This window comes from Notamacropus eugenii, chromosome 1 (genome assembly GCF_028372415.1).
Source record: "Notamacropus eugenii isolate mMacEug1 chromosome 1, mMacEug1.pri_v2, whole genome shotgun sequence".
Taxonomy (NCBI): Eukaryota; Metazoa; Chordata; class Mammalia; order Diprotodontia; family Macropodidae; genus Notamacropus; species Notamacropus eugenii.
In genome coordinates, this window is record NC_092872.1 from 77,436,769 (window position 1) to 77,459,250 (window position 22,482).

The following is a 22,482-nucleotide window of genomic DNA, read 5'->3' on the forward strand; positions in this document are numbered from 1 at the left end:
GAAACCAAGTCAAATATAAAAGAGTAGAAAAAAATGAGTATATTGAAGGCAAGACAAGAGCTATCTTCAAAGGTCTTAAGGGCTATCTTGAAGAAGAACTAGTATGAACAAAAAATGTGTTAGGGGGAAGCTTTTGGCTCCAAGTAAGTTTTCCTGTTTTGCCCCCTTTCACTAGGGATAACTGTACATTTAAACTTGAACTAACTTTTAAGTGTTCAATACTTCAATGTCTCTGTGGTTTCAGGGCACAGGTGCTTTTTCTGTAAGTAAAGACTGCAATTTGTCCAGGACTTCCATCTTATTCAGATGTTATTCAAACCTTCCTAGAAAATCTTATGATCTATGTGGAACATGAGTTTTACGCTAACAGTCCATTTAGGACATTCATTCAGGGAATAAAACTGTACCATTTAACCACACATAGAAGTGTGAGCATCAGTTTCCTCCTCTGTGAAATGGAAACAATAATGTTTTGATTACCTACCTTGCAAGGTTGTTGTGAGGAAGGCACTTTGTAAATGGTAAAGGAGTATATAAATGTGAGTTTTTATTTTCATAGTTATCATCATGGAAATCATGGTAATTTTGGAATGTTGCTCCAAATTATGCCTAAGAGGCATAATTGTTTTGTCCCTTTTTGCCAATTCTGAAAAAAAAAAAGGACACACACTGGAGCCAGAAGACCTGGGTTCTGCCATCAAGTATCTGTGTACCAGAATTCACATCAATGCCCTTCTCTGGGTCTCAGTTTCCTCCTTTGTAAAATAATGGGGGTTGGGCTAGATTGCCTCTAAACAAATCTGTTCCTGAACTGGTTTCTTGCCAAGTCAGGGAAGCAGGAAAAGACCTTCACATAATGCCCAATCATCGTCATAGAGCCTTGATACTTACAAAATTCTCTACTTTGTAACAGAATAAGCACTTAGTGTATGTTCCAGGCTCTGCACTAAATTCTTTACAAATATCATCTCCTTTAATCCTCACAACCACCCTTGGAGGTAAATGCTATTATTATTCCCACTTTACAGTTAGGGAAACTAAGGCAGACAGAAGCTAAATGACTTGCCCAGGGCCACAGAGCTATAAAGTGTTTGAAGCTAAATTTGAACTCAGATTTTTCCTAACCCCTGGGCCAGTTCTCTACTCACTGTGCCAACTAGCTGCCAATTCTATAAGGACAATTCCTGATCATGCACAGCTGTTTCACACACAACCGCAGTTCTAAGGTTCCTTTTCCACTCCCTCAGCTAAACCTTTAAAGGAGCATGTGCCTTTAGCTCAGAACATCTAGCAGAGGCCAAGTATAGTCATTTTCTTCCCTTAGCTCCAATGGTCCAATATTTCCGGATGGGAGGCAGTGACCTAGAACTCTGGAACCCTCCAGCAATTTTCTTTAGGAGACCAACACCCAGATTTCCTATATAGGAGAAAGGCAAAGGGCCAGACCCAGGTAGACATTGCAACACAGAGCATCATCTCAGTCAATAAAGCATTTCCCTCCTTAATCAAAATGCTACAGGAAAAAACCAACATGGGTCTTTTCTGACTTTTTGTAGCTTGAACCAATTTCACTTGCAATTATCAAGGGTGCTGGAGGAAAAGAAGTTGTTCGAGGGTGAGCCCATCTATTACTAACCCTCTGCCTCAGTGCCAGCACAGAACAGCACTATGGATTGCTACAGTTCCCAAATCACCCATAATGAAGTGAAAGCAGTTTCAAGTAGAGGAAAACACCTGCCTCCTTTCAAATGAATGTCCTCCATATGATTAAGGAACATCTGAGATATTCCACGGAAAAACTAGTTATCAAAAACATTTGAGGGGGTAGCTGACTGCAGAGTTCAACAGGGAAACCCATCCTTGAATTTGAGTGAGTATACAATACCTAGCCCAGATAATCTAACAAACATTACGAATAATAAAGCTAGGAAAGGTAGGGATCACATCCAAAATAATTAACCCTCCCCAAATCTTGTAATTTTGTGCCTTGATGGAATCTTTAAAAGGTCTAGTCTAATTGTTGCTTCTATAACTAACCCAGAACAGACAGAGATAGATCTGGCCAAGTATTGGCAATATAAGACATATGTTCCAAGGCTGCCATGTGGGCCAATTTTCAGTGGTATATGGATCTGCTGTCATGCTGTGTTCTGCTACTTTAAGGACTGGGTACAAGCCACCTGCAAGGTATATGAACCTCTGAGTCTCTGTTTCCACATGGATATCACGAATCAGCAAGGATCTAACCATTCACTCTAACTCACATGCACAAAGGAAAGGAGTCAAATATCTCAACACATTTTTTAAAATTCCCCACTTCTAAATCCATGCTAACATCTCCAAAAGAGGATACAGATTCTCTTGGGAACTGCTTTCATGGGCAATAATGGTGTCACAAGTTCTTCCCTAGGGCTAATTCTAAAACTTTTCTTTTACCAGTTGGAATCCATTTCCTCCACTGTCTTCAAAAAGATCAAGCTTGATTCTAAAAGAAATTTTCATTGGCCTACCATGGAAACACAAACTAGTGATTGTTTTAGGTATCTAGAGATCCAGTAAATCTTGCATGCTCCTGTTGAGAATGTCATGACATGCATGACATCCTTAAATGCTTAAAAACTCCATTTTTCTTTTTGAAACAAATCTTGTCCTCTCTTCTTTCTCAGCTGCAGTTGGAAAAGCCATGCTGTACCACATAAGCAGAGTAGACAGTTCTTGTAGCAGGCAACCTGTCTTGGCTGTTCAGCAAAGACAACAGCCTGAATCAAATGTAACCAATGGGCAAAAGGATGTGGCAGCTGGAAATCCATCCCTAAATCGCAGTGGCACTAGCAAAACTCCCTTACCCTCTGAAAGTTCTTAGGAGAATTCATGATCTTGGGATTGTCTGGAAGGCAGATGTAGTATAAATAGGGCCCAGGGAATTAATCTCATTTCATTTCCTTCTCAAAGGATAAAGAGAGACAACTGGGGCCCAATCTTACCTTGTGAAGATCTCAGGGTCTTGGTCCGTTCAACCTAATGATAAGCAGGCCAGTGTAGCCAGTTTACTATGGGGCTTGGGAAAAAGAGATAAGCAATGGGCAAACTCCATCCCTAAACCTATAGCCTAGCCTAGTTTCACATATAACAGTAGCAGGGCTAAGATCTCTTCCTAGTGACAGTTAATGCTTAAATTAGCACCTTGGAAACATATTTTCTTAGCTAGCTACAGTGTTCCCCACCCCTTTTAAAGCTTAAAGTTCTCCTTGAAGCAAAAAATGAAGATATTCTCTCCCCTGTTCCCCTTCTCCCTACAACCCACAAGCTTATCAGACTTCTAAACAAGGAATACTATTTTTATACTACCACCTCAGGGAAGTTATGAGTATTTCAGTAATTTGATTAGCTGCTGCCATAGAGGTGAAGTACCAAGGGTACTTCAAAGATACAAGGTTGAGAACCTTAAACTCCTGACTGACAGCATAGAAGTTTGTTCCAGGCAGGCCTAATGACGATGCCAACAACAATGCACTGCTCCCCACCGCGTCATAACCTGCTATGTCCTTAGAACTTCAAATTCTGGCAACCTTACTTTGTTCTCTGAAAGGTCTAAACTATTTTAGTAGAGAGAAAGATTCTCAAATTCCCATGACAATTCTAGGAGTTAGAGAAGGTTAGAAGTGAAGGGGATGAATGATTAATCTTTATTTCATAGCTAGGGTAACAGGTTCAGAGATGGGAAGGGACAGACGAATGGACCTCTCTGTCCTACCCAATAACCATTCTTAATTTTCATACCTGCCTAATACTCCTTTAGCCCTCATTTCACTTTTTAAATTTTTTTTTTCAGGATCCAATTTCTGTTCCCTTATGGTTTGAGTTTAGTGTCTGAAGATGAAGGAGAATGACTGGCTTGGGCCTCCAGGAAATACTGAGCTCCGTTCTTAGAGAAAGACTGAATTAGACTCTCGATTCCCAAAGCACAAGCTGCTGTAGGGGTGGGGTAATATAGGTACTTAGTTCTCTTTAAATTGGTGGCTGGGGATCAAGTAAGAGAGAACAATATACTAATTATAGACTAAACTTCCCGTTATTAGGAATTATAACTATGCTACTTATCCCATCACTGAATCACAGCAAAGTATTTCCTTGCAGAGTACACCCATAGCAGACTGAAGGATCTCAAGGAAGTCAAAGAGAGCCAAGACACTTCCATTAAAATGTCTGGTGTCTGCAAGCAGTAAATATAGACAGTTTACAACCCCATTACCATATAACCCCAAAACAGCTAAGGACCCAGCAACATCCACTGTCACTCAAAGCAGAAACAAGCATCAACACAAAATCTCAAAGCCAGAGCTCTGGTGGTCATCCAAATATACTGACATATAATTATTCTAGGCAGCTATGGAAGGCTTAGAACGAGAGGGCTCAAAGTTCTTTCTCTTCCCATGTCCATACCTGCCTCCTTCCCATCTAGACAAGAGAAATCACCCAACTCCTTTCTCTCTCCTGTGGAGATATTCCTCCTTTCAGTCTTACCCCTTTCAAAGCCAGTGCATTCTCCCCTTAAATCCTCTTCTAGACCATAGTCAGAGGACAATCAGAGTCATTAAGGTGATCCATTTCCCATCAACTCTTGAATGTTTTCAGCCACTGCTCTGGTCTAATTGTTTAAGAAGCTGTAATCTATAGATTATTTGCTCTAAAAACCACAAAGCCCAATAGTGTATCTATTAAAGGTCCCCCAGGTCTGGAGAAGAGGAAGTATGCTTTGTAGATTCTAAGCAAAAGAATGGGAGGAAGAACCAGAAGATGTAGATTAAGGGTTTTCAGAGATCATCTCTAGCATGGAATCAAATGAAATCTCTTCCATATTCACAGGTAGAGGACTCACAAATCCCACTCCATAAAGCCCTAGGAGACTCTTCAGTTTCCAGTCATATCTCTGGGGGGCAAGACTCCTGATCTCTCCCTCCCCCCTCCAAAGAATAAAACAACCCAACTGGACAAGAGGTTACCACCTTAAAACCAAGTTGGGGGTCTTTTTTCATTCTCTCCTTCCTCTGTAACACCTCTAGATCCCACTTCAGGCCGCATTCCAGAAAGAGTTCTATATGTGGCAAGCCTGTTACAGAGGATGGTCCTTAGCTAGCATAGCAGCAGACAACCTCTTTCCCCCCCCACCTACTCCCAGGTTCAGATGCCCTGTGTGTGTATTCCCTTCTACTTTCCTCTTCCCAACACAACTGCGCTGGGAACGATTACATCATTCCCTCACTGACACAGGGGCTCAAACAGGCAAAGACTGTTTGCAGCATGTTCAGGAAGGGATAAAGGGAAGCCTTTAGACTGTCCAAACATTCCCCTTGGGTAGTAGGGAGGCGCTGAGGGGTGCGGATAAATTTATGCCTGGGGTTCCTGTACTACCAGCAAAGAAGGACCTGCTTTCCCAGACATCCTTTCCAGGACTTTCCGGGGAACATGAGGTCCCTTAGCCTTTCTGCAATTCTGGCCAGTGCGTAAAACTAATGGTCTGTTTTACAGCTTCACCATCATGCCACAGAGCCCAAACCTTCCAACACACTGGCTATCACAGGTTCCCAGGTTTTAGTCTCCCTTCAACATCTCCATCAGCTCCCCCTTCATTTCCCACCCTCAGCCGCTTGAAAGGGGTGGGGGAGCTCTTCAGTTCCATTCCTAGGGACGTTCGTTGGCCTCCTCCCCTCCCCCCACTCCTCCAAAGGTGGCCCCATCCCAGCAATGCCTACCCTTGGCACGAGTGCCAAGCTTCTGCCCATCCCACCTCCTGCTACCTCCCACTCCCCTCTCGCGGCTCAGCCTGGTTCAGGCTCCCCCTCCCCCCGTCTCTCTAACTCCCCACCTCCAGCGGCCCCGCTGCGGGCATCGTCCTTCTCCCCTCCCTTCAGGTTTCCTAGGCCATCCCTGGCCTCCACCCCCAGCCCCCTACAAAGGGCCTCTTCATCTCCCCCTCGTCGTCCCGGCCGCTCCGCTTCCCCGCGGGCCCCCTCCTTCCAGCTGCTCCCCAGACCTGCTTCCCATTAGCGCCCTCCGGGCCCCGCACCCCCGCCCCGTTCCCAGCCTGTCTCCTCCCCCGACCACGGGGAGATGCTCGCCCTCATCTGCCGGTGCACGCCTCGCCTCAGCTCTCCCTGCGCCGGATGGGGGGGCCCGCACACCTGGCCCCCTCCCCCGCTGCCGCCCGCCCGCCCTCACCAGCGGCTGCATCTCCGAGTGCGCCGTGGGCACCTGGAACCGGTCGATCTCCTCCATCATGGTGCCGGGGGGCTGGGGAGGGAGGGGACGCGGAACGTGGGCGGCGGCGGCGGCGGCGAGGGCGCAGCTCCCCCGGTGCAGACGGCGGGCGAGCGAGCGAGGAGGGAAGGTGGGACGGCGGAGGGGCGCCAGCAGACAGGGCGGGCACCGCGGCCTCTCACAAGGCAGCGAGCGGGGCCGTCGTGGCCGGCCGCAGCCTCATCCCCCGCGCCCGCGCCGATCCCGCTGGCTGCCTCCGCCGCGCCCGCTCCCCGCCCCAGCTCGCCTCCTGTCAGCCAGCTCAGCCGCCGCGGTGACTCGGCAACTCCACTTCCGGGTCCGGGACACCGCCCGCCCCGCCGGGCCGCATAATTCATGAAGGGGCAGCGCCCCGCCACCCCCCTCCCGCCTCCGCGGATTCGGGAGCGCCCGGAGAGGGGCGGGCTCAGCGCCGCATTATTCATGAGGGGGCGGGGCCGCCCCGCCCCCGGGACAATTCCCCCCTCCCTCCCCACGGTGGAGGGGGGCGGTGTTGCCGTGGATGGGATGACCGCTTCGGCGCAGCGAGCTGCGCCTGCGCCCGGGCTTCGGGTCCGTTGCCGGGGTAACGGCGTCAGGACGCAGCCCACTCTGGAGCTCTTCTCCCACACCAGCGAAGAACAAACGGGAAACGGGAGAAAAAGAGGGAGGAAAAAACCCAACTGCGGCAATGAATCCCACCCCGCCCCCCCACCCGCGGGGGGTCACGTGACGGGCAGGCCTCGAAGCGGGGAGGAGGGGTCGCGAGGCTTCCGGTGTGTCGCCCGGGTAACGGATGTACACTTCCCGCCCGCAGGCTTTAAGTCGGGATCCCAAGCTTCCAGGAGCTACCTGTTACCAGGACCGCGATGGCCCCGAAAACTTCGGCCCGTAGATCGGTAAAGCTCTCCTCAGTTCTATGCGTCTGTGCCTTTATTCTCATTTCTGAGCCGAGCCCTCCCCAGGACCCTGTGGCCAGTCGTTCCGCCGACCCTCGGCCGCCTCGCCAGGGTCCCTGAGTGCGGTCCTCGCCCTCACTGCCTTTGCCCCCTGGGCGGCTGTGTGGGGAGATGGCGCTGCGGGATGTGACATCGTGAAGTGTAGGTCGGTGCGAACGGCTGAGTGGTGCTGGAGACGAATCAGAGGAGGCTCCCTGGGGAAATCTGTCACCCTGGTCCCTCGTTTACTAAGCGTGACTTAGCAGAGGGGAGCTGGGACGGCTGAGCTGCGAGAGCGGCTGGTGGAGAAAGCGGCTGGTCCCTGAATGACCCTTACACCGTGGCTGGGCCTCTGCGTATATGTGATATAGGTGCTATATATAGATTTATAGATACATATACTATATACAGATATATATATACCATATACAGAGATATATACACTATATACAGATATACTATATAGAGATATATACTGTATACAGATATATATATACCATATACAGAGATATATACACTATATACAGATATACTATATAGAGATATATACTGTATACAGAGATATATATACTATATACAGATATATATACACTATATACAGAGATATGTACTATATACTATATACAGATATATATATACCATATGCAGAGATATATACACTATATACAGATATACTATATAGAGATATATACTGTATACAGAGATATATATACTATATACAGATATATATACACTATATACAGAGATATGTACTATATACTATATACAGATATATATATACCATATGCAGAGATATATACACTATATACAGATATATATACACTATATACAGAGATATATACTATATACTACATACAGATATATACTATATACAGATATATATATACCATATACAGAGATATATACACTATATACAGATATACTATATAGAGATATATACTGTATACAGAGATATATATACTGTATACAGATATATATACACTATATACAGAGATATATACTATATACTACATACAGAGATATATATATACATATATGTATGTATGTGTGTGTGTATATATATATATACACACACGTCTGTTATATTTGTGTTCCCTTGTGGTGTTTGTGTTCCTGGGGAAAGTCTTATGGATTGCACTTTACTAAAAGATGCTTAGGATTTTGGAAATAGAACACATAAAAAAGAGAGGCAATTATAAAGTAGTAAAGTCATTAACAATTTCATCCTTGACAACATCTTCTGAGTCCTTCCCTTTTCTCCAGCATATTGGTTTAGTGATTGAAGAATCCTGACAAATGACCCCCCAGCTGATATTTCATTATCCCTTAGCCTCCAACCTACTTCATCCACCATCTCCAACAGGAATCCTTAAAATGCATCCCTCTCTATTTCCATACCCATTCTTTATCCACTTTTCCTAAGCCTCTTTTCTTTTGTCTCATACTCTGCACTGGCTTCCCAAATTAAGTGTCTACTCAGTAAAAATCTCACACTGTGCCACTCAAGTCACTGTCTCCTCTTTTGTCCTATTTTATGGGAGTTCTAGGAATCACCCCATTGGGTCAGAGCCATAATCCAATTAAACGAATGTTCTGTTGCCAGCAGCAGCATCAGGCAGGGTTCTGAAGAATGGTATGATTAGTTATGAGCTAGAGAGTCTTATGTGAATGCTAGAGCCCAAGTGGTTCCTTTCTATCCAAACCATTTTAAAATTTGTTCACATTCCTTTTTGCCCCATACCTTAATCTGATGAATTCCATAATTTCATGTAAAATAAGACAATGGGGAAATGTATGCAAAGTGTTCTGCACTTTATAGTGTTTAGCACTATATAAATCTGAGTTATGTTTTTAAAGTTTTATGAGTTTATAAGTTTTAAAATGATGATGATGGTGATGATCATATTTGTCCTAAGATTACTCATCTCAGATTCCAAAGAGAGGTCCCTCTCATCCTAGAATTTGTAAGTTTGGTGAATAGGCTATGTTCAGTTTATTTAGGTAGCACATGATCTTATAGCTATTGATTGTGTTTCCTCTAGTCTCTACTATCTTAGGCAGAAAAGACCTGCAGAATCATAGAATCTTGGAGTTGGAAAGGGGCCTCAGAGGCCATCTTGGGTAACCTATACTTGAACAAGACATCCCTGCCAAATGGTCACACAGGTATCGCTTGAAGTCTAGTGCAAAAGAATCTACTACATCCTGGGACAGCTCATTTAACTTTTGGATCACTTTGTTAGGAAGTTTTTCCTCATATCAAGCCTAAATTCACCTTTTTTGCAGCTTATGCCTTATTTTGTCTTCTGGAGTCAAGCAGCAGTCTAATCCCTCTTCCATGCCGTAGCTTTTCTGCATAGATGGCATCATAAGAGGTTATGAAGGAGCTAGCTTCAAAGCTCTCATTCTTAAACAGAAATAGAAACTCAGAGGAAAAAGCAAAACTTCTAGATAGGCTTAAAAGAAAAATTTAAAAATCAGTCAGGCAATGACTGAACTTAAGAAGAGTCCCAAAACAATGAAAAGTCAAATGGTTAAAAGAAAGAAAGAAAAATACAAGGAGAAAAGTAGATAGAAATTCAGTTGCATCAGAAAGCTAGACTCTTCTCCTATTATAATAAAATGAATGAAAATAGTTACTATGTGCCAAGCATTAGATTAAGTGGTAGGGATACAAATAGAAAAAATGAGAGTCCCTGCTCTCAAGGATCTTATACTTTAATTGGGAGAGACAGTACATGTAAGAGAGTTCAGTTGCAGGGTAGATAACAAGATCCAGGTTTTTTCAGAGTATAGCAGAAAGTCAGATGGCAAGATCCAGAGGGCTTTAGGATGCTGTTTCAGGCCAGATTATAAGGCCTGGTAGTCCTCTGTCTCAACAGAAAGATTGTACTTGGTAACTCTTAGCCCATGCCAATGGAATCAACATCTGTGTCACTCTTCTTGCATGGCCATTCTGAAGAGGTTTGTGCATCTCTGACATTCTAGCTGGAGGTGATTGGGATGGTGAGGGATGCTGAAGGAATTAAATGAAAAAATTCCCCCAAAAAAGGAAAAGCGCTGGAAATAATGAACTGAACCTAACTAAAGAATCTCAGAACAAAATGTTGTTGAGACTAAAAGATTTGGAAATATCTCTGGAAAATATACATATTACACTGGATTCAATGAAAAGTAGAATTATTTTTTACTAGAGGCTAGACTAGCAGAAAAAAAAGGGTGGAAGCAAAAAAGCAAACCCAGAAAATTACTGAACTGGAGAAATGTTTGGAAGAAATGTACAGAAAAATGATAGACCTAGAGGACATAGCAAGGAGAAGAAATTTAAGACATCAATCTTCCAGACAACTGTGAAGAAAAGGATAGTGTATAAAAGCATAAAAAAATTTTCATCAGTACTGGAAATAAGAAACATTATAAATAGATCCAATTCAAAGAATGCCAAAATTCTATATTCATATAGTTTGACTCTTTCCTTTCTCTAGTTCCTCAGTAGAATGTAAGGTCTTTGGGGGCAGGAGCTGTTTGATTTTTATCTTTTTATCCACAGTACCTTGACATAGTAATAAATACTTAGTAAATGTTTATTGAATTAAATCCCTTCTATACATTGTACTTGTCATTCTCTGCACCTTCTCAAAATCTATTATCTTTCCTCTAGTGTAATGATCAGAACTACACATGATATTCTAGGTAAACTGCACTTCATGATTTTATTTTAGGCTTAGGTAATATTTTCTACTTTCAGTCCCTCTCTGATGATGCATTGGGTTAGCAACCTCAGGGACTGATAACCTCAGGGATCTATAGTAATTTCTTAGGTTATGATCCTTTAGAAACTGCTTTATTATGAACAAACTGTTCTTTTTTTACTTTCACTCCTATCTCCTCATTCTAATTGAAACATGCCTTCCCCCTTTCTTGACCCCTTCCCCATACTAGATCCCTTGATACATTTTCTGACTTGTGTTTTTCCTTCTTTATATCTTTAAAAAATAAGACAAAATGTCAACTTGGTCTTGAGTGCTTGTCTTATGTAGATAAGTTGAAAGAACCAGGCACATTTTTAGTGTGCAGATAAGATTCAGGGAAGACATGATACCTATTTTCAACTTTTTGAAGAGTAATCATATGAAAGAGGGACTAGCTTTGTTCTATTTGGCCTCAGAGTACCGAGCCATGGCTAATGGGTGGCAACTCCATAAAAAATAAAAAGACAAATTTAGCTTCAGTATCAGGGAAAACTTCCTAATAATCAGTGCTGTCCAAAAGTGGAATGAGCTGCCTCAAGAAGAGGCAAGCTCCCCATCCTTGGAGGTGTTCATGCAGAGATTAGGTAAACACTTGTCAGGTATGTTACAGTGGATATTTTAATGACATATGACTAGATTAGATGGCATCTGAGGTCCCTTCCAACTCGAATTCTGAGATTCTTACCACTATTAATATTCATTTGCTTGTATCTCCATGAGCCCTCTATAGTTTGTTCCTCCCACACACAAGACTTCTGCCCATAGGATTGTAAACTTCCTCAGGATGGGGAGTTGGTTATTTCCCAACTCCCTCCCCCCATCTTTCTTTCTCTAAAACAGTGCTTAATACAAAACATGTACTTAATGAATATTCACTGGGTTGTCCCTTTGAGACAGTCTGCCACCTTTTGATTCATTGAATATTTAAGCACCTATACGTTCAACATACTGTGCCAGGTGGGGATGGGAAATGATAAGGATCTGTGATTTCATTGATGTAGGGGACACTTCCCATGAGTCTTTAGAGAATTGCTGGGAACGTTGAAAGGTTAAAGTGATTACCAATTTATCAGGAATGTGGAGAAAAAAATGAGTTCCTCAAGGAGTTTATCTTATGGTAGCACCAACAACCTCTCTTCCTTTGAAGTTTCCATCATCTAATTACACCCCCAGTCCTTGGTGCTGCTATCTGTTGATCACCAAGACATTCTTTCACTTTTCTTAATGATTGTCTTCTCTGTCAATTTAATTCAACAAACCTTAACTAGATATTTATGGTGGGTGAGATACTGTGTTATGTTCTGGAGAAAAAAGGCAAAAATACTCCAAGAAAAAGGTCCCCTTTTCTCTGAGTTCACATTCTGCTAGAGAATATCTTCTTCATCCTAACTTCTGGTCCCTCCATTCATCTACATTTTCCCAGCCTATCATTCCTGACTTCAGTTCCCTTCTCTTATAGTCTATGATCAACAGTACAATCCCTCTCCCTGTGACTTTCCCCTGTTTCCACCCTGGTAATCTCCAACACTGGATGACTCTTACTTTACACCCTTCTCAGCTGGTAGGGCACACTGCACATGTATGCTGTCTCATCTCAACTGAGACCTCACTGCTATACGACAATTCTTTTATTCATATCTGACTTTTTTATCTTTAATTTTATTTTTCAACTAATAAGTATTTATTTTCTTTCCCTCCTCCCATTTTAAAAAAAGCTAAAACCCTTATATCAAATATTGAAAGTCAAGCAAAATCCAATGTTACCTATGTCCAAAAGTTTATGTCTCATTCTGCATCTTTGATCCATTGCCTTTGTCAGTAGATAAATAGCATAGTTCATCAGTCCTCAAATCCTGGTTAGTTATTGCATTGAAAAGCATTATAAGTCTATCAAATTTGTCTCATAATGTTTTATTATCATATGAATTGTTCTCCTGGTTCTACTCACTTTGCTCTGCATTAGTTTCCCAAAGTTTTCCCTGAACATTTTTTCACATGGCCATTGGATGGCTTGGATTTTTTTTTCCTTTGAGAACTACCTGTTCCTATCCTTTCACCATCATTCAATATTCAATGTAAGTGAAATGGATGAATATTTACAAAATTATAAATTGCCCAGATTAACAGAAGAAACAGAATACTTAAATAACCTCATCTGAAAAAATGACGTTGAACAAGCCATCAATGAACTTCTAAGGAAAAATCCTCAGGGCAGATAGATTCACAAGTGAATTCTTCCAAACAATTAAAGAACAATTAATTCCAATGCTATGTACACTATTTGGGAAAATAGACAAAGAAGGAGTTTTATGATACAAATATAACACAGATAGATATCTCAACCAGAAAGAGAGAAGAGAAGGAAAATTATAGACCTATTTCCCTAATGAATATTGATGCAAAATTTTTAAATAAAGTACTAGCAAGGAGATTATAGCAATATATCACAAGAATAATAAATACCCTATGACCAGGTGGGATCTATACAAGGAATGCAGAAAACTATTGGCATAATTGACCATATCAATAATAACACCAGGAGAAATCATATTATTATCTCAATAGATGCAGAAAAAGCTTTTGACAAAATACAACACCCATTCCTATTAAAAAAATACTAGAAAGGATAGGAATAAATTGAGCTTTCCTTAAAATGATAAGTAATATCTATCTAAAAGCATCAGCAAGCATTATCTGTAAAGGGGATAAGCTGGAAGCCAATAAGATCAGGGTGAAGCAAGGTTACCCATTATAACCAATATAATGAAAATGATAATTCTACCTAAACTAATTTACTTATTTAGTGCCGTACCAATAAAACTACCAACAAATTATTTTATGGAACTAGAAGAAATCGTAACAAAGTCATATGGAAGAGCAAAAGGTCAAGAATATCCAGGGAATTTTTAAACGTGTAAAGGAAGGTGACCTCATCATACCAGGCCTTAAACTGTTTTATGAAGTGTTAATGATCAAAACAATCGGTACTGGTTCAGAAATAAAAGTGATGGATTAAGGGAATAGATTAGGTACACAATACATAGTAGTAAACAGCCATAGTAATCTAAAGTTTGATAAACCCAAAGATCCAAGTTTTTGGGACAGTAACTCACTATTTGACAAAAACTGCTGGAAAATGTGGAAAATAGTTTGACAGAAACCAGGTGTAGATCAACATCTTGTACCATATACCAAGATAAGGTCAAAATGGGGACATTATTTAGACATAAAGAGTGATACCATGGACTATGATCCTTTAGAAACTACTTTATTATGAACAAACTGTTCATGTTTAATCTCTTCTTTTTACTTTCACTCCTATCTCCTCACACTAATTGAAACATGCCTTCCCCCTTTCTTGACCGCTTCCCTGTACTAGATCCCTTGATACATTTTCTAACATATGTTTTTCCTTCTTTATCTCTTTAAAAAACAGGACAAAAAGTCAATTTGGTCTTGAGTTGATGTCTTAGGGACTAGAAGGAACTAGGCACATTTTTAGTCTGCAGAAAAGATTCAGGGAAGACATGATACCTATCTTCAAGTTTTTGAAAAGTAATCATATGAAAGAAGAACTAGCTTTGTTCCATTTGGAATATTCCATCATGGAATATGGAATAGTTTACCTCTAAGATCTATGGATAAGGGAAGAATTTATGACCAGATGAGATAGAGAGCATTATGAGATATAAATGGATAATTTTTATTACATTAATGTTTTTGCAGAAACAAAACCAATGCAGCCAAGATTAGAAAGCAGAAAGCTGGAGAAGAATTCTTTATAGCAAGTATCACCGATAAAGGCCTCATTTCTCGAGTATATAAAGAACTGAATCAAATTTACAAGAATACAAGTCATTCCTCAGTTGCTAAATGGCCAAAGGATATGAACAGGCAGCTTTCAGAAGAAATCAAAACTATCTATAGTCGTAGGAAAAATGTTCTAAATCACTATTGATTAGAGAAATGCAAGTTAAAACAACTCTGAGGTACTAACTCATACCTTTCATTTTGGCTGATATGACAGAAAGGAAAATGATAAATGTTGGAGCATATGTGAGAAAATTGGGACACTAATGCATTGTTGGTAGAGTTGTAAACTGATCCAACCATTTTACAGAGCAATGTGGAACCATGCCTAATGGGCTATAAAACTATGCATAACCTTTGACCCATCAATACCACTTCTGGGTCTGTATCCCAAAGAAACAGAAAAAAAAAAGGGAAAAGGACCTATTTGTACAAAAATATTTATAGCAGCTCTTTTTGTGGCGCCAATAAATTGGAAATTGAGGAGATATTCATCAGTTGGGGATTGACTGAACAAGTTGTGGTATGTGATTGTGATGGGATACTATTGTGCTATAAGAAATGATGAACAGGGTGACTTCAGAAAAACCTGGAAAGATTTACATGCATGTAAAATTTACATGCATGTAAATTACACATATGTATGTGTACATTATGTGTAGTGAAACAAGAAGGAGCAGGAGAATGTTGTACACAGTAACGTTAATATTGTATTATTATTGTATCCAATGTGAATGACTTAGCAATTTTCAACAGTACAATGATCCAAGGCAATCCTAAATGGTATCCATCTCCAGAGAAAGAACTGATGGAGTCTGAGTACAGATTGAAGCATGCTATTTTTCATTTTCTCTGTGTGTGTGTGTGTGTGTAGGGGGTTTGGGAGGGTCAATGTTTTCTTTCATATTATGACTAATATGGAAATGTTTTCGCATGTTTGCACATGTGTAACTGATATCAAATTGTTTACCATCTCAGGGAGGGAGGAGGGGAGGAAAGGAGAGAATTTGGAACTTAAGATTTTACAAAATAAATGTTAAAAATTGTTTTACATGCAATTGGGAAAAAATAAAATATTATTATAGGAGTAACACTTGAATCATTTGTGGTCCTGATTGTGGCTCCTCAGTACTTGATTTCTTTCAAACTGGCTGTTTGCAAATACTTTTTATGTGACCTGGAAACTATATGTTCACTGGAGTTTTCATTTTGGGGTTTCATTCAGAGAGTAACTGGTAGATTGTTTCCATTTCCACCATATCCTCTACTTCTAAGAAATCTGGATGGTTTCTTGAAATATGATATCTGTACTCTTTGTCTGGACATAGCATTCAGATAGTGCAATGATTTTTAATTCCCCTCTGCCGCCCATTTTCCAGGTGAGTTGTTCTTGCTGTGAGATACCTTACATCAGCCTCAACATTATCATCATTATCTTTTTCTTTAACTTTATTTTAATATTTCTTGTTGCCTCATAGAGTTATTGGATTCTATTTGGTTCATTTTAGTTTTTAGGGAATTTATTGCTTCAGGAAGGTTTTCTACCTCTTATGCCAAGCTTCCTAATTCCCTTCCCTTCCCTTTCCTTCCCTCTTCACAACCTGCTCTTGTCTGAGAGTAATTTTTTTTATTATCTAGCTCTGGTAGTATGCCATTTCTGCCTTTTAGGGATTCTTTCTTTCCTGTTGTACTTTTCCCTGAGAATATTGACCTGAGGATATGGAGTAGAGGGAAAATAACAAGTAAAACCTTCACCAAATAGCTTGATCGAACTTTGGTAGCTTGAAGGAAATACATTGCAGCATTCTGAAGTCTGTCTTTCTGCTGGACTCAGGGGAAAGCAAGATCAAAAGTAGAAAATAGGGAACAGTTATAGAAATAGTAATGCATCAAAGTGAACCAATGTACTTCCTGAAATTTGGGGGAAAAAATGAACCAAAATGAGGTTTGGCTTTGCCTTCTCCTGTGGGAAGGTCAAAGACAAAATCTAATTATACATGGGGCCAATCCATATTTGAGGCAGTATTGCTTTTTCTATAATAACAGGCCAGTAGGTTGGCATTTCTTTTAGCAGTCTGAGTCATATATTTGTCTAGAGCTGGAAGAGATGGTAGAAATCTTGTGAATCCTGGCATTGGTGTAACAGGGAGAAATAGAATTATTCCTCTTTCCCTGAGGGAAGAAGCTGACTGTGGACCAGGGTGGCCAAGTTCAGTGGCTGAACTGATCTGATCTTTTATTCCAGTGCTGATATAACAAGCAAATCCATAAGGAAAGAGGAGAAAATTTGCCAGAAAGCAGGAGAGAAATTCTTGTTAGGCAGAAAATCACTGAGCAAATACAAATATCTTTGTTCTGTTACTTTCTGAGGTCCGATAAAGGGTCCATTGGCTTACAGGTATATTAAACTATCTTGGGCATGTCAAATTACTAAAATCCACACTTACTTTGGTGTTTCCAAGAAAGAAAATTATCCAGCCTTGTTGGCAAATAGCTTATAAATTGGCATTCCTAGGGGTCCGTGTTGCAATAAAATAGACAAAAAAGGTAGATTTTCCCTTCCTTTAGCTTGGTCTCCAAGCATTACTATCACATACTGTATTTCTAACAATCATTTACTATGGAAATGGCTGACATTCACAAAATGGAACTAGCAGGAGATCACAAAAGTATTTTACTAAAATGCCAACCTCAATGCCTTTCAGCAGCTGCTTTGACTTCCTCCCCAAAGTGCTCCTTTCCCCCTTTTCTCTCTGTAGTCTGCTAGTTTGGTTGATATTTCTGCAAATGAAATTACAGTCTTTTGTGCTTCGCACAGAGAAAGGAATATGACAAATGCTCTGTGTTGAAGGTAAGAATGAGTTTAGTGGGATAAGGAGGCTCTTCAGATTTGCTTCCTAGGTGCAGCTGACTGGCATCTAGTGAGGAGTAAATTTTTAGTGAAAAAAAAAACAAAAAACTTAATGAAAGAAATTCTAGGCTGAACATGACGGTGGGTGCAGTTAACCTCTCTGACCAGATGTCGGAAACTACAAATTGATTAGAAATTTAAAAGAGTACCTTGAGAGGACATGTGGTATAATGGGAAGAATGTGGGATTTGGTCACAGGACCTAGGTTCAAATCCAAGCTTTGTTATGTGTATAGCCCTGGGAAAGTAAAAATTTATCTGGGTCTGAGGTTGTTTCCTCATCTTTAAAATGAGGAGCTTGGATTTGGTGACCTTGTCTCCACTGGGGACCTCCTGCCATACTGACATGGAACCGTGAAGTCTTTGAGTCCGACCATCCAACCAGGCACAAATCCATCTGACTGTATTATTGCCTAATCCCCCTCCTTCCATACTCACACAAGAGAGATAACTTTATCAAAAGTTGGCTAAAATCGAGGCATTCTTCTCATCTACTAGTTTAGTAATCCTCAAAAAATGAGAAATTAAGTTAGCCTGTTCTTGATGAAATGAAAGTCCCAGAGGAAAGAATTGTAAGGAGAATAAATAGCTTGTGAAGCTCATCCAAGTCATAGAGTCCCTGAACATTAGACTAGATCAAGCAGAAATGTTAGCACAAAATCAAAAGATTGGGGGAAAAAATGTAATATAATTTTTAAAAAACTGACCTGGAAATAAATCAAGGAAAGGTAATTTAAGAATTCCTGGACTCCCTGAAAACTATGATTTTTAAGAAGTCTGGATGCTATACTTTAAGAAATCATAAGTGATAAATGCTCATGTTTATTAGAATCTGAAAGTAAAGCTAGAAATAATCCACTAATCACCTCCTGAAAGAAAACTCCAGAAGCAGAAGTTCCAGGAATGGTCATAGCCAAAATCTGGTGCTTCCATGTTGAGGAAAAAAATACTTCAAGCATCTGGAAGTCAGGATCACTCAAGACCTAGCAGCTTTTACTGTGAACAGGAGAAGAGACTGTTAATATAGCATTCTAAAAGGCAAAAGATATGTGCTTGCAAACAAATATAACTTACCACAGATTTGAATATACTCCTACAGTGGAAAAAAATGGTTTTGTAACAGAATAGATGACTTTCAAGCATTCCTGATGAAAATATCAGAGTTGAGTAGGAAATTTGAACTACAAACATAAGAGTCCAGAGAAAATTAGAAAGGTAAATTTGTTTGAGCATTTGGAAAGGACAAAATGATGATGCAGTAATATTCTAATGGAGGAGAAGAAATAAGTAGAATGTTAAGTCAATATCTTCAAAGGGTATTGAGGGAGTTAAATTTTAAAAAATCAAGGGCCTGGGGGTGGATTGATTCTGTACTGAAGATTAAAAAAAAAGGGAAAGAGAAGTGTAAATTAAAGCAAGACTACTGTGTAGATATATTTTGCTTGTCTTATTATTTATTACAAGAGCTTTCCCCTGTTTTTGATGGGAATGAGGGGGAGGCTGGAACAAATGATAGTGAAGCCAAGAAAAAAGAAGACCATTGAAATACTTTTTAAAATGCACAGAAAATAACAGAAAGAAGTTCAGAAGGAAGCGCAGACGAGAAGATGGGTAGAGTTCTGGACTTGGAGTCAGGAAAACTTGAATTCAGACCCCACCTCAGACACTTATCTATACTAGCTATGTGATCTTAGGCATGTCACTTGTCCTCAGTTTCCCCACCTGTAAAATGAGAATAATAATAGCACCTAGCCCACAGGGCTGTTGTAAGGATCAAGTAGAACAACATGTAAAGTGCTTGGCTAACCTTAAAGTGCTATATTAATGGTAACTGCTATTCTATACCTTTTTTTTAAAGCAGACTATATGAAATGAAAATCATGAATGACAAATGGGGCAGAGGTGGGGGAAAGGGAACGTTATTAACTTCTTTCTTTTCCTCTGCTAGGAAACCCTGAGGTTGCTATATGTATGTGGAACAGTTAGTATGGAGAGCAAGGGAGTTGTGCAGCCAGGAGACTTGGAAAGAAGAAAACTAGTGTACTATCATGATGAATGGAAGTCTAGTGTCTGCAGTTAATATCTGGAGTACTGCTGTACCTAGCTTTAAGATAGATCAATAAATCAAAAAGCCTTTATTAATTAGCTACTATATGCATCAGCCACTGTGCTAGGCACTGAGAGAACAAGGACAAAAAAAATAAAACATTCTCTGCTCTCTAGAAACTTAAATTCAAGATAAACTGATAGAAGGTATGTGTGTTTGTGTGTGTGTGTGTGTATGTGTGTGTATGGGAATGGGATATATATGTCTACACACATCAATATATATATATATGTACATCTACAAATATATATGTACATATATTTATATCTGTCTTGAAGGAAAAAGGTGGTGCTGAAAAGTTTCTCATAAATCTAATTTTTCGTAGACTGATATATTTAGAAGGAACTAAAGAGATCTTGTAACACAACTCTCCTCACTTACAGATAAAGGTCTTTGATTCTTCATCCTTACACTGAGAGGTTAGACTATACAATGTCAAAGAGCCCTATAATTCTCTGTGACCTATGTGAAAACTGTGGCCCAAGCAGGTTAAGTGACCTGCCATCATGAATCTTTTCTTGTAAGGAATCCCTTTCTACTATAATTTAGTTTGTTTTGTAAGTTGTCACCTTATTTTTCCAAGTACCAATTTTTTCATCAGTAAACTGAAGAGGCTGGCTTAGATGACCTCCAGGTCTGACCATCAGTCTATGACTTTTTAAAAGTATATACATAATTTTTTTTTCAGTTTTCAACATTCACTTCCACAAGAATTTGAATTCCAAATTTTCTCCCCATCTCTCTCTACCCCCCACTCCAGGACAGCATGCATCCCATCCACCCCTTCCCCCAGTCTGTCTTCCATTCTATCACTCCCACTTCTTTCATTTCCCCTCCATTTTCCTGTAGGGCAAAATAGATTTCTATACTCTGTTGTCTGTACAGCTTATTTTCCAGTTGCATGCAAAAACAATTTTTAACATTCATTTTTAAAGCTTTGAGCTCCATATTCTCTCCCTTCCTCCCTCCCTCCCTCCCATCATTAAGAAAACAAGCAACTTAATATAGGTCATACATGTGTAACAATGCAAAACACTTCCATAACACTTATGTTGTAAAAGACTAATCACATTTCCCTTTGGCCTGGCCTGCCCTCCATTTATTCCATTCGCTGCCTTAACCTGCCTCCGTACAATAGTGTTTGCTTTTGATTATCCCTTTCCCCAATTTGCTGTCCCTTCTTTATCTTCCCTCTCCTATCCCCTTCCTCCCTGCCTTCCTGCAGGGTAAAATAGATTTCCATATCCAATTGAGTGTGTGTTATTCCCACACACTCAATTAAGCCAGATCTCATGAGAGTAAGGCTCACTTATTTCCTTTTATCTCCCCCATTTTCCCCTCCACTGTAAAAACTCTTTCTAGCCTCTTTTATGTGAGATGATTTGCTGAATTCTACCTCTCCCTTTCTCTTACTCCTAGTACATTCCACTCAACAGTAAATATTATTTTTTAGGTGTTCTCCCTTCGTATTCACCTTACCCTGTGCCCTCTGTCTATGAGTATGAATGTATATATATATATATATATATATTATATATACATACACCCATATACATACGTACACATATATAATATATACATACATACACACACACACATATTCCCTCTAACTACTCAAATATTGAAAAAGGTCTCATGATTTACAAATATCATCTTTCTACATAGGCATGTAAATACTTCAACTTTAATGAGTTCCTTAGGACTTCTCTTTACTGTTTACCTTTTCATGTTTCTCTTGATTCTTGTATTTGAAAGTCAAATTTTCTGTTCAGCTCTCGCTTTTCAACAAGAATGCTTGGAAGTCCTCTATTTCATTGAAATTCCATTTTTTCCCCTGAAGTATTACTCAGTTTTGCTGGGTAGATGATTCTTGGCTTTAATTCTACCTCCTTTGGCCTCTGGAATATCATATTCCAAGCCCTTTGATCCTTTAGTGTAGAAACTGCTAAATCCTACGTTATCTTGATTGTATTTCCACAGTACTTGAATTGTTTCTAGCTGCTTGTAATATTTTCTCCTTGACCTGGGAACTCTGGAATTTGGCTACAATATTCCTAGAATTTTCCTTTTGGGACCTCTTTCAGAAGGTGATAAATGAATTCTTTCCATTTCTATTTTACCCTCTGGTTCTAGAATATCAGAGTAGTTTTCCTTGATAATTTCTTGGAAGATGATATCTAGACTTTTTTTTTGATTGTGGCTTTCAGGTAGACCAATAATTTTTAAATTCTCTCTCCTGGATCTATTTTCCAGGTCAGTTGTTTTTCCAATGAGGTATTTCACATTGTCTTCTATTTTTCATTCTTTTGGTAGTCTATAGCTTTCTAATTCTGTTTATTCTATCATTCTGCTCATTTTCTGACTTTCTAAAATTTAATTTTAAATATTGGATTTTCTTAAAGTGATTTGTACCTGGATATGAGAGCAGGTAGTAGGTGGTATAGTAGATGGAGTGCCAGGTCTGAAGTTAGGAAGACAACAATTAATGAAAACCTGGATTTGAAAATCCTGACTTTAAAATAAGATAAATTTGGAATTGATTATGTGCGTTATGTAAAGAAGGGATACTCCTATGGTAGCCCTTAATAAATGTTTGTTGAGAGACAACTTTTGTGGATTAGCTGTTCAGGGTGCCATATATGAATAAACCACCAGATGTCAGTCCAAGCCCTTAGCTACCAGCTTGAGT

At 40.0% G+C, this 22,482-nt stretch overlaps 2 protein-coding genes across 5 annotated transcripts in view; one reads left to right on the top strand and one right to left on the bottom strand.

The window, feature by feature from the left end:
* Window positions 1-6,722, bottom strand: part of FAM219A (family with sequence similarity 219 member A) — a 99,988-nt gene extending 93,266 nt beyond the window's left edge. Inside the window, exon 1 of one of the 3 annotated variants that reach the window (XR_011966533.1) lies at window positions 6,220-6,722. Coding sequence is in view for 2 of the 3 variants with exons in the window: in XM_072606427.1 (XP_072462528.1) it covers window positions 6,220-6,279 (60 nt within the window). In the remaining variant the exon portion in view is untranslated. The remainder of the gene's footprint in view (window positions 1-6,219) is intronic. The other 2 variants (XM_072606427.1, XM_072606419.1) reach the window with 2 other exon arrangements.
* Window positions 6,723-6,918: 196 nt separating this feature from the next.
* DNAI1 (dynein axonemal intermediate chain 1) overlaps window positions 6,919-22,482 on the top strand; it is a 276,867-nt gene continuing 261,303 nt past the window's right edge. For both annotated transcript variants that reach the window (XM_072606216.1, XM_072606224.1), the window contains exon 1: window positions 6,919-7,175. In XM_072606216.1, coding sequence (XP_072462317.1) covers window positions 7,146-7,175 — 30 coding nt within the window. In that variant the 5' untranslated portion in view covers window positions 6,919-7,145. The remainder of the gene's footprint in view (window positions 7,176-22,482) is intronic.